The 15,225-nt window shown below is 41.8% G+C and overlaps 1 protein-coding gene across 1 annotated transcript; it reads right to left on the bottom strand.

The window, feature by feature from the left end:
* Positions 1-5: 5 nt before the first annotated feature.
* Positions 6-13,600, bottom strand: LOC129456195 (cytochrome P450 2J2). The gene is given in 4 exon segments (XM_055221349.1): positions 6-97; positions 376-505; positions 11,676-11,884; positions 13,282-13,600. Coding segments are annotated over 4 exon segments (750 nt in total).
* Positions 13,601-15,225: the final 1,625 nt, after the last annotated feature.

The raw sequence follows: 15,225 nt of genomic DNA, 5'->3' as shown, positions 1-15,225 counted from the left end.
TGCACTCACTTCCTCATGGTGGGTGGACTTTGGCCAGCGAACAAGAAGAACAGGAACTCTATTCGAGCCAGCTATTCACCCAGACACACACGCTTACCTAATAACAGGCAGACATGTTCAGCTTAAAGCTTACCTAATTTAGTAGTTTAAGTTTTTTTTTTTTTTTTTACTCGGAAACACAATTTGTTTCATTAAAAAGGCAGTAAAACAGAACATTTTCCAGGAAGCTCAAAAAAATAAGGATGAGAAAAATATAGCTCATAAGACTGGCAGGTGTGAAGCTTTAGAAAAGAATAGGCTGCTTCAATTTTAAATATCTCATCTACAAATCAATAATAATTAAGTTATTTAAAAAAATATTTATGTAGTCTAAACCTCACCAATGTCCCCATCTTCTAAATTTCCCATCTTCTTCCAGGAAGTGTCCAGGGTTTAAAGTGTGAGGAGATTCCCACATTGTTGTATCATGCAGCACAGAGTCTAGGTTACCAACAACCATCACACCCTGAGAAGAAAAAGATGTGGTAAGATGTAAACACAATTTCATGCTTGCAGGTTTGGATAAATGAGTACTGTGAAAAAAAGGTTATATATATATATATATATATATATATATATATATATATATATATATATATTATTTTTTTTTATCAAATGTTTATTAATTTTGACATAAAACTAACATCAAACATAACATAACAGGTCCAGGACAAACGAAATAAAAAAAATAAATAAAAAGATTTGTGCACATCTTAGGCTTAGATAAATTTGATAACAATATCACATTCAATTGCCTATTGTATATATCACAACAAGGTAGTTTTAAGATCAGACACTGTTTGGATCCAGAGATTAATAGTTTTCTCTTTCGAATTATGCATGTGTGCTGTGGACAATTTCAATCAAGCAATGTCAATAAATGACTGTATCCATTGGCGGTGAGACAAGGAATGAGGGGGCTTCCATCTGACTGCATCCATTGTTTCGCAACTGTTAGGCCACACAGAAAAACCTTTTCTTGCTCTTTGCTAAGCAAAAATATGTCATTAAGAATCAAAACCATAGGTGAGCAGGGAATATTACAAGATAGTAAAAGAGACAGACTGTTGCTTACCACCTTCCAAAAGTTAAAAACACCTGGGCATTCCCATATCATGTGGAAATAGGTACCTAATGAGTTTGTATGGCATAGTGTGCAATATGCGTCCATTCTGCACTTCATGTTGAAAAGTCTGCGGGGTGTCATATACGTCCTGTGAATAAAGTTCAGATGTATTTGCTGATGTTCCGGGTTCTTAGATGAGCGAAGTACAGTGTCCCAAAGTGCTTCCCAGTTAAAATCCACAGGCAGATTAGGAATATCATTCCTCCATCCAAGATCCAATTGTAAGGGAACTCTTCTAGAATATGACTATAAAGTGTAGAGATTACACCCTTTGATACGCTACCATCTACAAATTTCAGCAAAGGATGAACCTGGAGTGGAGTCTGCCATGGAACCCCGTATGTTTTCATGGCTGTTCTCAACTGGACATAAAAAAAAGAACACTGCAAATTAAACTGAATGCAAAAATATCATCGGAGGAATGTATGCCTCTGTCGTATCAATGTTTACACTGAGATTATTTCACAGAGCCAATTATTAATGAGTATACCTTCATTGTTAAAGATGGGGGAATACAAATTACATTTAATTGCAACGCCACATACTTTTTCTGCAGAACGCCAGACTGCAATGCAGTGGAATAGAACAGGGCCAAACCGCACATGACAATTATTCTGGGAAATATTAGCAAATAATACTTCAGTCAATCCCAGTGGATGTGTCAAAGATTCCTCCAAAGATCACCTGGCTACATCCATTGAACTGTCAAACCAGGTGACCAAAGGCCGTAGTACAAAGGCCCAGTGATAAAGTTTAAAAGTGAAAGTCCTCATTTACCATTTCAAATAAAATTTGTAATAGCTTTTCCCAGTAACAAGATGGTGGCGGCAGTGAGATCATGAAACTAAGAAAATTTATACAAGGCTCCACATTCATTTTAATTGTTGAAACTCGTGATCGAAGAGAGTTTGGCAAAGAAGACCACCGCTCCAAATTGGCAAAAATTTTGGACAGGACACCTTCATAATTTGTTCCAATAATAGAGCCTAAGGATGAGGATATCTCATTCCCAAGATATCTGAATTGCTTAACAACAGGGACCCCTGCAGGTAAAGTTGAATTTCTCATAGAATCATTAAGTGGCAAAAACTGATTTATCCCAGTATTCTGTAACCTGACATATTACTAAAGTGGGTAAATACTAAAAGCAAATTTGGAATAGATTGGGCACTCCCTACATACAGTAGAACACATATGTCAAACTCAAGGCCCAGGGGCCAAATGTGGCCCTCCACATCATGTCATGTGGCCCTCGACAGGGTAAACTAAAAGGTATGATGGTCTTAAAATGTAATTTTATCAGGAGATAAGCAGTTATACAGCCACATTTTTACATCTAGGCTAGCGCCGGGACTACTTCCAGTGCTGGCGAGAGCAGCAGCTGGTTTGCATCGCGCTCCTCTATTTTCCAACTTTTTTCTACTCTTTCTACTCTTTACCCTCTTTGTTTGTTTGGCACTTTTTGTAAATATTTGTATGTGTATTTTCAGAAACGCAGTGTTTCTTTTTAGTTTAAGTTTTTCTTCTGTTGTATTTCACCAAATTTCACCGGCGTGATGTGCGTGGGACCGCGACCACCCATTGTTTACTCCAGAGAGCAGCTGTTGGCGCTACGCGGGTCTGTCGTGGGTCGACATGACATCCCAGCGGAGCTGCTACGGAGAACGCAGAGGGGCAGACGAGGGGAATGTAAATGCCGGGAAAAGAAGAGACGCTTCAGACCTGTGCTCCCCTCTGTCATTGCGGGAAACGTGCGGTCTATTTCGAACAAGACGGACGAACTAGCGGCGCTCACGCGATATCAGCGGGAATACAGAGACAGCAGAATCATGCTTTTCACGGAGTCCTGGTTAACCCCGCAAATCCCGGATTCAGCTGTTGCTATGGACAACTTTCACCTTCTGCGCGCAGACAGGACGGCAGAGAGCGGCAAGAGGAAAGGACGAGGTTTGGCTCTGTTTGTGAATGAGAAGTGGTGCAAACCTGGACACTGTACAGTGAAGATGCAGCTGTGTAACAAAGACATTGAGCTGCTGGCTGTTAGCATGAGGCCATATTATCTGCCCTGGGAGTTCTCACATGTGATTGTGATCGCTGTGTATGTTCCTCCCTCTGCTAATGCTGAGACGGCCTGTGGCACGCTGCACTCCTGTACCAGCACACTCCAAACAAAGCACCCACAGGCTCTCTTCCTGATCTCTGGAGACTTCAGTCATGCATTTCCTGCACCTGTCCTGCCTACATACACCCAGTATGTCACCTGCCCCACAAGAAACAATAAAACATTGGACTTATTTTTTGCCAACGCCATGGAGGCTTATTCTTCATCCCCACTGCCTCCCCTGGGTAGAGCTGACCACAACATTCTCCATCTTGAGCCTGTGTACCAGCCCATTGTGCACAGACAGCCTGTGGTGTCCCGTGTGGTGAAGAAGTGGACTGCTGAGAGTGAGGATTCTCTAAGAGACTGCTTTGACACCACAGTGTGCTCAGAGCTCTGTGACCCACATGGAGAGGACATCAATGCAATGACTGATTGCATCACGGACTACATAAACTTCTGTTTTGAAAACATCGTCCCCTCCCAGACGGTGCGGTGATTTCCGTACAACAAGCTGTGGATTAACCCTGAGATAAAAGCTCTGCTGAAGAAGAAGAAGAGAGCTTTTAGGTCAGGGACCAAGGAGGAGCTGAAGGCTGTACAGAAGAAGCTGAGGAGGAAAATCAGGACAAGCTAAGCCAGCCATAAGAGAAGGATGGAGCAACAGCTGCAGGAGAAGAACATCCAGGGGGTGTGGAGAAGTCTAAAGACTATCTCAGGCTTCAAAGCACCTCCTGCCCAGACGGAGGGGGACCTGCTGTGGGTGAACGACCTCAATTCTCACTTCCTGAGATTTGATCAATCACCCACCCCTCCCCCCATCCAGCTGCCTGCTCTCCCCTCCCCGGCGGGACTAGGGGGAACTCCTGCACCTCTTCACACCTCTGCCTCTGCTCTTCAGCCCACCAATACACATGGACTCACCCATCCCCCCAGTCTGCCACTGTCATTTTCTACAGCCCAGGTGAGACTGGAGCTCAAGAAGATCAGACCCAGGAAGGCAGCAGGACCAGACGGCATCAGCTCCAGGCTCCTTAAGTCCTGTGCAGATGAACTGTGCGGAGTTATGGAGCATGTCTTCAACATGAGCCTAAAGCTGAGGGTGGGACCACAACTCTGGAAGACCTCCTGCATGGTACCGGTGCCCAAGACGCCACAGGCCAAGGAGCTCAGCAGCTTCAGGCCAGGGGCTCTAACATCTCATCTGATGAAGATACTGGAGAGACTGGTCGATGGCCACCTCCGCTCCACCGTGAGTTCAGCAATGGACCTGCTGCAGTTCATGTACCGGCCTGGCATCGGAGTGGAGGACGCCGTCATCTACCTGCTGCACCGCTCACTGTCTCACCTGGAGAACCTCGGCAGCACTGTGAGGATTCTCTTCTTTGACTTCTCCAGTGCTTTCAACACCATCCAGCCACTGCTCCTGAGGGACAAGCTGGAGTCCGCCGGGGTGGACTGTGACCTGGCAGACTGGATCCTGGACTATCTCACAAACCGGCCCCAGTTTGTGACAGCCAAGAACTGCGTGTCTGATCTCATGACCTGCAGTGTGGGGGCGCCCCAGGGCACTGTCCTCGCGCCCTTTCTTTTCACCCTCTACACTGCAGACTTCAGACACAACACAGACAGCTGCATCCTGCAGCAGTTCTCTGATGACTCTGCCATCATTGACCTCATCAAGGATGATGACGATGTAGAGTACAGAGGACTAACACAGGACTTTGTGGACTGGTGTCAGCAGAACCGCCTCATCATCAATGCAGGGAAGACCAAGGAGATGGTGGTGGACTTCCGCAGACGCCACTCTACTGCCCCCTCAGTGCACATCCAGGGAAGGGACATTGAGAGAGTGGACTCATACACTCTGTCTGCCCTGGAGAGCAACTTCAGTGACAGACTGATTCACCCTCGCTGTGTGAAGGAGAGGTTTCGCAGGTCTTTCCTTCCTGCTGCTGTCAGACTGTACAATGAACACTGTTAACACTGAACATGTGTCATTCAACCATACCTATGTGCAATACTCAAGTCACTTTACAGAGATGTTATATTAGAGTCTATTTTTAGTTTATTTTTAAGTCTATTTTTTAAATTATTATAAGCTATTTATCTATTATCTTGTTTTATTGCATGTACCATTTTCCTTCTGTTCTTTAATTGTGCAGTGCAATACTGGAATTTCCCCACTGTGGGACTAATAAAGGCATATCTTATCTTAATGCATATGCAATATTTGTAACTTGAACAAGTAATAAATACAGAAACAGTTAATTAACAAGTTAAAAAAGTAGTTAGATTTATTTTACATCCTTTGAAGGCAGCTATTTTGCTAATGTGGCCCCCAGTGAAAATATGTTTGACACCCCTGCAGTAGAACATCATCCGCATACAGAGAAATGTAATGTTTTGTGCCACTGAATACAATTGGAGCAATGTTATCAGATAAATGAATAGTTTGAGCCAGAGACTCCAGTGAGAGTGCAAACAGAAGTGGACTTAAAGGACAACCCTGCCTGGAGCCCCTGGCAATAGGAAAAGGTGAGGAACATATTCTGCCAGTGAGTACCATCGCTGAAGGCTTATTATATAACACCTGGGCCATATGTATGAAATCGGCACCCAAACCAAAAGACAGTAACAAAGACCAAAAGTACTGCCATGCGTCAAGTGAAAAAACACCTAAAGGCAGTTGAGCAGTTGATGCGCCATGTATTATATGTAGAAGCCTCCTTAGGTTATCCGAAGCAGTTCTGGACTTAATAAAGCCTGTCTGGTCAGAGTTAACTAATTTAGTCATAAAAGGCTGAAGTCTGCGAGCTAAAACTTTGGCAAAAATCTTTATATTGGTATTAAGAAGGGAGAGGGGCCTGTAGCTGGAACATTCTTGAGGATCCTTATCTTTTTTAAGCAATAATGAAACCAATGCAGTATTAATATCTCTCGAGAAAGATCCAGCCGTTAAGGCGACTTGAATCATCTCCAACATTAAAGGTCCGATTTGGTCCCAAAAAGCTGAATAAAACTCAGGGGGTATCCCATCGAAGCCAGGAGATTTACCCCTGCGCATATTTGAAACAGTATCTTTAAGTTCACTCAAAGTAATAGGGCAGTTAAGTGTATGCAGTTCGTCCTCAGCCAACTTGGGTAAATGTGCGCCCTCAAGAAAGTTATTACACGTTTGTTCATCATGTAGCAGCTCGGAGGTATATAACTTGGAATAAAATGAGAAAAAAACAGCATTAACACCTGACAGCTCCACCACAATCTGTCCGCCAGAATCCCTAACAGAGGAAATATCTGAAAACTGGTCATCAGTCCTGAGCCTAGGAGCAAGTAAATGACTTGGTCTGGCTCCATTAAAGTAGTAATGCTGTCTAGTTTTATGGATTAAAAATTCAGCACTGTATTTAAGAGTATCGTTAATCTCTTTTTTGATTAAATCAAGTTGAAGTGCAATGTCATCGTCATAACATTGCTGCAATAGATTGTCAAAGACCTTAAGTTTACTCTGTAACACATGCAGTCTGGACGTTCTGGATTTCTTTACATAGGAAGCATAGCGAGTTGCATTGTTGCGAATGAAACCTTTAACCGCATCCCATAAAATTCTAGGATCATCAACTGAGCCTTTATTAAAACTCACAAATTTAGCTCAGACACAAACTGTTCAAAACTCTCATTATGAAGAAAAGTAGTGTTGAAGCGCCAACGAAGAGTGCGTGGTCAGAAAGAGCAAATGGGTTGTGAGTAACTTTGGAAACATTTTGAAAGCAATTCCTAGAAGTAAACAAATAATCGATTCTAGAGAATAATTTGTGTCTAGCCGACGTATGTGTATGTTGTGCCTGGATTCAACATGCGCCACAGGTCCACCAAACCAGTCTCATTAGCCCAGCACTTAATTGCTTCTGACGCACGTTTTGGGTCCAAATTCTGAGAGAGACTAGATCGATCAAGGGAAGGATCGACCACAGCATTAAAATCTCCACCTACGATAAATTTAAAGCTAGGCAGTTCAAGCATTAATTTTTGTAAGACGATCATAAAATTGTTTCTCAAAAATGTTGGGGGCATATAATGAAACAAAAGCCATGTCTGTTCTTTCTATATTCAATTTTCAAATAGCAATCCGGCCCAAATTATCAGACCAGCAATCTAAAAGCCTAAACTACAAAAGCTAGAACCTTATAAAATTTTCTTGCAAGATGGTTTATATCACATTTAACTAATAAGGACACCTTGAATGAATGAATGAATGAATATTGTTTATTTGAACAGACATAATAATAAAAAAAACAAAACAAAATGGTGTACATCCAAATCCCAAATTTTGTACAATGCTCAAAAGGAGTAAGCAGAAGTAAAATACTTGTGAGAGCTTACCCCCCATATTTAACTAGGTGACACCATTAAGATTTGATCGCAGTAGCAAACATAGATACATTCCTTCACCATCTGTGCGTGTGTAGGGGTGTGTGTGTGTGTGTATGTGGTGTGTATGTGTATAACATCCATACACATGCCCACACACACCGGGTGTGCGTGTGCATGTGTATGCAAGTAAAGTGTATGTGTGTATCATTCAAACACATGCACATACACACCAGGTGTGCATGTGCATGCATGTAATGTGTGCGCATAATGTTTACGTAGATTAAAGACTCGCTAAATTGCAGTTAATACAAAGTACGTTGAGGCAGTAGATAATGAATGACAGAGAATTGTTAACAACCAACACATTAAGGAGTATTCATAGTTTTACTATGATCCTTCTTTAGTAGCATAGTTTTTAAATATATTTAATCTGTACAGTCGTTTGAAGTTTACTAGAGAGATACTACATTTTAAGTTTTCTTCCAATTCATTCCAAAGATCAACTCCACGTCGGGTAATGAACATACTCTTTAGGGTAGTACGAACACACTGTTTCTTAAGATTCATTTGTCCCCTCAAATTGTATTTATTATCTCTAATTTGAAACATGCCTTGGATATTATTTGGGAGCAGATTGTACCGTGCTTTATATACAATTTGTAGAGTTTTGAATTTGATTAGATCTTCACATTTAATTATTTTTGACTTCAGAAACAGAGGGTTTGTATGCTCCCTGTACCCAGCATTATGAATTGTCCGTATCGCCTTTTTCTGAAGAATGGATATCATATTAATATTTGTTTTATAAGTATTTCCCCACACCTCTATACAGTAGTTAAGATAAGGCAAAATTAATGTGCAATATACAGAATAAAGTGCTCTTTCATCCAGCAAACATTTAGATTTCCTCATAATTGCGATAGATTTAGCTATCTTGTTTTTTACTGCAGTTAATTGAGGCTTCCAGCATAGTTTATGGTCAAGAATAACTCCAAGGAAATTATGTTCACTCACACATTCAATGATTTCATTATTTATAGTCACCTTGAGGTCAGTGTCAATTTTTTTGTTACCTAGTACCATGAATTTAGTTTTTTCAGATTTAGCGACAATTTATTACAGTCAAACCATTCTTTTAGTTTATTCATTTCCCTGGAGACCTCTTCCATCAACTGTTGCAGGTTTTTCCAAGAGCACAGAATTGTAGTGTCATCGGCAAAGAGCAGCAATTTAAGCTTTTTGGAGATCGAACACAGGTCATTGATATATAGTAGGAAGAGAATTGGGCCAAGTATAGAACCCTGAGGCACACCGCAAGTGATGTGCCTCAAAGAAGAAGAATACTCGCCCATCTGGATGAATTGCATTCTGTTTGATAGATAAGATATGAGCCAATGCAGTGGGTAGCCACGTATATATTTTTTTCTAGTTTATGGATTAAGATCGAGTGATCAATCGTAATTTTAGGTCAATAAAAATTGCAAGAGCATATTTATTTTTTTCTATACAATTGCTCACCTCCTCAACCAAGTCGATCATTGCAAGTGAAGTGGAACGGTTTTCTCTAAAGCCATATTGGCTTTCGTGTAGAAGATTGTTTTTATTGATGTAGTTAAGTCTATCACTGAATAGTTTTTCAAGAATTTTTGATAGCTGAGGCAGCAGAGAGATAGGTCTGTAATTAACAAAGGAATGTTTGTCACCATTTTTAAATATTGGCAGTACTTTTGCAATTTTCATTTTTGATGGGAATTTAGCCGTTACAAAAGACAAGTTACAAATGTGTTTTAATGGTTTAACAATTTCATGTATGACTTGTTTAATTAAGCTCATATCCAAGCCATCACAATCCTGTGATTTTTTGCCCTTGAACTGACCCACAACCTGCAGGATCTCCATCTCATCCACAGGGCTGAGGAAAAAGGAACTCGAGTTTAGATTTCCGCAGAAAGCAGCTTGTCCACCCTGGGTATTGCTAGACGGTTGAATTGATTTGGCAAGTTCCGGCCCAATCTTGACAAAGTACTTATTGAAACCTTCCGCCACTTCCTGCATGTTTACGATTGTCTTATTGTGTTTATAATATTCAGCAATGCAATTGTTTTTTGGCCTTGCACCAATTATCTAATTTAATACTTTCCAGATGCCTTTAATATTGTTTTTGTTGCTGTCAAGCAAAGTCCTATAGTAGTTTTTCTTACATTTCCTCATTATATCTGTTAATTTATTTTTATACTTTTTGTATCTAATTTCAGATTCCTTGGTTTTAGTCTTAATTAATTTTTTATATAGCATATTTTTCTTTTTACAGGCGTTAACAAGGCCACTCATCATCCATGGGTTACATTGTTTTTGTTTGATATGCTTTGTTTTTAACATAGGACAATGCAGGTCAAGACATGAAGGTAATTTAAAATAGCAACTCGTTTTACTGGATTATTTAGACCCCCTACATTAAGAGTTAAAATTTTCAAATAAGTGGTATTAGACATTCAAGTAGTAAAGTGAAAACAACAGAATACAGATTACACCTTAGCGAAAAAGTCCTGGACCTGAACAGAACAAAACACATAAAAAAAAAGTAAGAAAATGAACTATACAGTAATACAAACAAAAAATGAGAAGATAAGGATTAACCATATCTAACACTCCCATGGAGGAGGGGGAAAAAAACCCACCCCTATAAACAGGCGATGCTTAGGAAATTAAACTAAAAGGCTCCCAAACCTACATGAATCACTCCTCCCAGCCCATCTCAGATTGTATAAAGTTCCAACTATATGAAGATAGGGCATACAACAAAAACTGTTGAAAACAAGTTACTTTTAAATCACCACATTAAGTACACCTTCCATATTTACTATGTTTTAAGGTGATTCAAATGAAAAGTGAATATAAAAATGTATAAAAGGAAATGTCAAAACAGTCCAGAGGGCATAAAAGTTAAACACTCACCACCATCTCACATACATCATAGTGACATTATTGATCTTCATAGCGGTTCATAGAGCTTGCAAGAAAAGCCTTGGCTAGCTTGGGCTCCGTGAAAGACTTCTTAACCCCACTCACCTCAAAGGACAAAACTGCAGGGAATGCCATGCAAAACCGAATATTCTGCTTGATGAGATCTGTGCAGACCGAATTAAAAGCTGTCCTGGCCAGTCGTACAGAAGGTGGTATGTCCGGCACGATGCGGAGAGGACGGTCTTCATGACGCAAATTGCCCATACGTCTTGCAGTGGATAATATTGTGGTTACGTCCCTGGAGAGGTGGAACTTGATAATGATGGGGTGGGGGCAGCCATCTGCTGCCCGGTCAATGGAGATGTCTGAAACGGGCAGCTGCAGGAGTGTGGGGATGAACTTTTCAAAAAATGCAATAGGGTTTGCCCCCTCCACAACCTCCTTCAGATTCAACAGGTGAATATTATCCAGTCTTGAACAGCTTTCAAGATCCATAACTTTGGCAGCCAGCTCCGCATTGGATTTAGCTAGCTCGTCAATACATTTAACAACGTTGTCAATTTTGCCATCTAGTGACAGATCCAACTTGGCGATAGACTGATTCATGACAGCCTGAGTGCGCGTCACTTCTGCCGCAATCATGTCTGAGATGTGCTTTAGCAAGGCCTCAGTGGAAAGTTCACCTGTGGTAATGGCAGAGCTGGTGTCATCAGAAACGACATCCTCCGTAGACAAGTGGCGTTGATATTCTGTGCCGGAAAAAATGTAATTGGATGTAGCACAACTATAATTCCAGGAGATAGGCAGGGTGAGAGCGAAAACTCAACCAATCACACTGACACCATCTTGAGAGTCGTAAAATACATAATTTATATGAAAATACATAATTTATATGAAAAACTAAACATTATGAAACTATCAAGATGCTGTAAACCAAACCAGAAAGCTGGAGCTTTTTAAAATGTGTTTAATTAAGTAAAAATCTGGGGACCTCTTCTATGCTTCTCAAGTATGTAAAGATGTATAAATAAACAGCATTAGCATTATGCACTGAAGTATTGCAGTGTGCACCTTGGGTATGGTGTAATTGTCCAGAGTGGTGTCTTTGGTGGTCATGTGCACCACATTGAGGGGAATTATGTTACCCATCCTCTGCACCTCATGGATCACTGCATTTGTAAAGTGCATGTCATCTCTGTCCTGCATCGAGGGCAGGCGAGACGACCCCACCACAGCATCGATCTCAGCCTTGACCTTCTCTGAAACAGAGTTGAATGAAACAAATCATTATTTTGGTTTTATATTTTTAAAGATGGGATATTATGTGTAGCACACATGTAGAGCATGTGATTCAGAAACGTGTGAATTGATATTTTGGATTTGCATGACTACGCAAGAGGACGCAGACTTACTTTTTAGTGGCTGGTGCCATACATTGAAAGTGAAAGGACATACAAACACCCAATATTTACAAATCTACAGAATAAATAGAATGTCAAGCTTGAAAAGGATTTTGTCTCAATATTTGACCTTAATTATATTTGACCAAATTAAGTGCACTTGTGGAGTTAGAGCTTGTTTCACAACAACATAATGCATTGCCTCTCCACTGTAAAATGGACTGTTGGTGGACTCAGGTAAGGTGTCAAAGTCTCTAGATTGTCATCCTCTTCAGCAGGAATGTCAGTGGAGGGATCTACTGTTTCCATTTGCTGTCGGGTTCTGGGCCTTTGGACAGGTGAGTTGTTTTAAGGTTGTGGGTTCTCATCATTGTCCTTGAGAATGGCACATGGTAGTAGGAGGTCTTGATGCAGTGCATTGGTCCATTGCTACGTTCCGGCTTCACCTTATAGACAGGAAGATCTCCTGCTCTGTTGACCACAATATAAACCTCTTGCTCTCATTTGTCGGAGAGCGTCTGTTTCCCAAGTAAGCGGACATTTCTAACGAGTACACAATCTCCTGGTACCAAGGCTGATGGGCTTATTCAACTGTCAAAATGAGCTTTGTTCCGATCAGGGCTTTGATTTCAGAGCTTGAATGTACTGAGAGTGGTTCTTGTTCTGAGGGTCACGCAGTGGCAGCCCAAATGCAATGTCGACAGGTAAATGAGGGGTTTGTCCAAACATAAGTTCATAAGGAATAAAACCTGTAACCTTGTTTCTGGTGCAATTATAAGCATGAACCAGTGGCCTTCCATCTTGATTTCTGTTTTGGCTCCAGTGTACACAGGATTGACAACAACGTCCAATTGAAGCATTCCATTGCATTTCCCCTTGGATAGTACGCCGTTGTACGGCTCTTTTCAATGCCAGCAACCTCACAAAGTTCCTTGATTAACTTTGACTCAAAATTACGTCCCTGATCTGTGTGTATTTGCTCTGGGATGCCATAGTAGATGTAAAGTTTTCCCATAATGTTTTTGCCAGACTCTTTGTGGTTTGATTGGACGTGGGAATGGCAATGGTGAATTCTGTAAAGTGATCGGTGAGGACTAAGATGTTCGGAGTGTTTCTGGAATCGGGTTCGAGGCTGAGAAAATCCATGCAAAGGGTTCAAGCGGTCGTGACAAGTTGAGCAGCTCTCTCAGGTAAGGCTTTTCTGTGCACACAGTGGCCACAAGTTTTTATCTTCTGCTCCATGTCGGTCGCCATTTTGGGTCAGTAAAATCTCGTACGGATGAGGTCGAGGGTACGATTGATGCGGCCCATGTCGTCTTGGAGACTTTTCAGGACCAGTGGACGCAGATATGAGAGGTCCTCATTATCTTTCCTCTTCTGGTACAGTATACCATTCACAAGCTCCAACTTTGACCACTCTCTGAGCATGAGAGGAAGTTCTGGGATCTCTGCTCTTGAAGTCGGCGGGATCTTCTCCCCTGTCTCCAAGCTGGCGGATGAGTTCTCGAATGCAGGGATCTGAGTGTTGTTTCTCTTTGATGTCGACAGTAGGGATGAGCGGCAGTTAGTTGGGAACTTCAGAGCTTTAACTGTCATGTAGGGTGTCAGCGTTGGACAGGGACTCGACGAGGGTGAGACCGATCTGCCCTTGGTCCTCAGGCGGAGACCCTCGGACCAGGTGACATTGTCAGATGGTGTTCACGATTTCCTCCAAGATGGCATCAGAGTCTGTAAGCTGGGAGATGAACTGGTGGATAAGTGGAGCACTAGATTGATGTCATACTGTCGTAACGGTGCGGGTTAGGACCAAAGAGTACAGACTCGGGGAATATTTACAGTGTTTATTGTACAGATGGAGACAAAATACAAAACTGAGGGTTGATCTGATGGTGAGCAGGAAGCCAGGTACGGGCCAGGATCCAGGAACGTGTAGTGCAGGGAAAAACCAAGACAGTACCAGGGCTGAGAAGCAGGGTAGAAGCAAGGTCGGAGCAGGGTCAAAGAAGGGTCGAAGCAGGGCTGAAGGCACACATAGGATCCGGCACCAAACGCAGATAATCCAGTACGGAACAGGGTGAAGCAACGCAGGCACGACAGGCACGACAGGCACAACAGGAACACAGGAATGAAGGGACGACGGCACAGAACAGGGAGAAGAGCGCAGACGATCTCGCCCCGAGTGTCTTCTCCCAGCTCCTCTTATCCACGGCAGGTGTGGTGTTTAGCCAGATGGACAGCAGGTGCGCACGGGAGGAGCCGAGAGCTCCGCCCAGCTCCAGGTACAGACAGGTGAGGGAGGGGGAAGAGCACACCGGGAGACAAAACAGGAACAGAAATACACACATCATGACACATACTTTGGCTAACATAAATGTGGCAGACAGTGGCTGCCTCTTTGATCACATGAGGAAAAATAATGCATACTCTCCCAAATACTTTTGGGTTATGGCTATGCCACGTACAAAACAATATGGAAATATATTACCATTATCAGCTCCTACAGTAATGTAGTGCTAGAATACATGTATCTACTTTTACATTTAACATGAATTTACAGTGCACGCTGTTGTAGAAAAATTACAGTTCTAGATGAAAAGTAATCCATTTGCAAAGCTCGATGAGTTTTGAAATACAGAAAAAAGGTTTGTTTGTTACAGCAGATACAGACAGGCCAGGCCTGCCCTGGCCACAGACTGACAGCCTCTTGGCGTCTCCCCCAGTCTCCATCCAAGTTCCCATCTACCCCGAGTCTCAGTTCCAGTGTCCACCACCCTGAGCATCTGTGGTCTGACCATTTTACTCCAGAATGACAATGCTACATACATTTCAAAGCAGAGTGACTTTTGTTTCACACCCATATGATAATGAACTTTTACACTTCGACAGGTAGAACAACGATGAGTTTCCTGTGGGATGGAGACAGAGCCTTCACACATTTTAATGTCTAGTCTGGGTCTGACAGACTGATGTGATCTCACTCCTGTGATCAAATTCATTCAAAGACACAACATGAATATAATTAAATTTCCATCACACACACAAAGGCTGCATTAATCTTATTATAAATAAAGGAGCAAAAATATGCAAAGACATTACATACATTTTTGAAAGAATAGTTTTAGGTTGAAAATTCACACAGCATATTGTTTTAACTTGACGCCGGCCCTATTGCTGCAGTTACACTTGACCGAAATGCCTCTCACTAACACTGCGCTAAGTTC

Source organism: Periophthalmus magnuspinnatus, chromosome 4 (genome assembly GCF_009829125.3).
Source record: "Periophthalmus magnuspinnatus isolate fPerMag1 chromosome 4, fPerMag1.2.pri, whole genome shotgun sequence".
NCBI lineage: Eukaryota > Metazoa > Chordata > Actinopteri > Gobiiformes > Gobiidae > Periophthalmus > Periophthalmus magnuspinnatus.
This window is presented reverse-complemented; position numbering and strand designations above follow the sequence as displayed.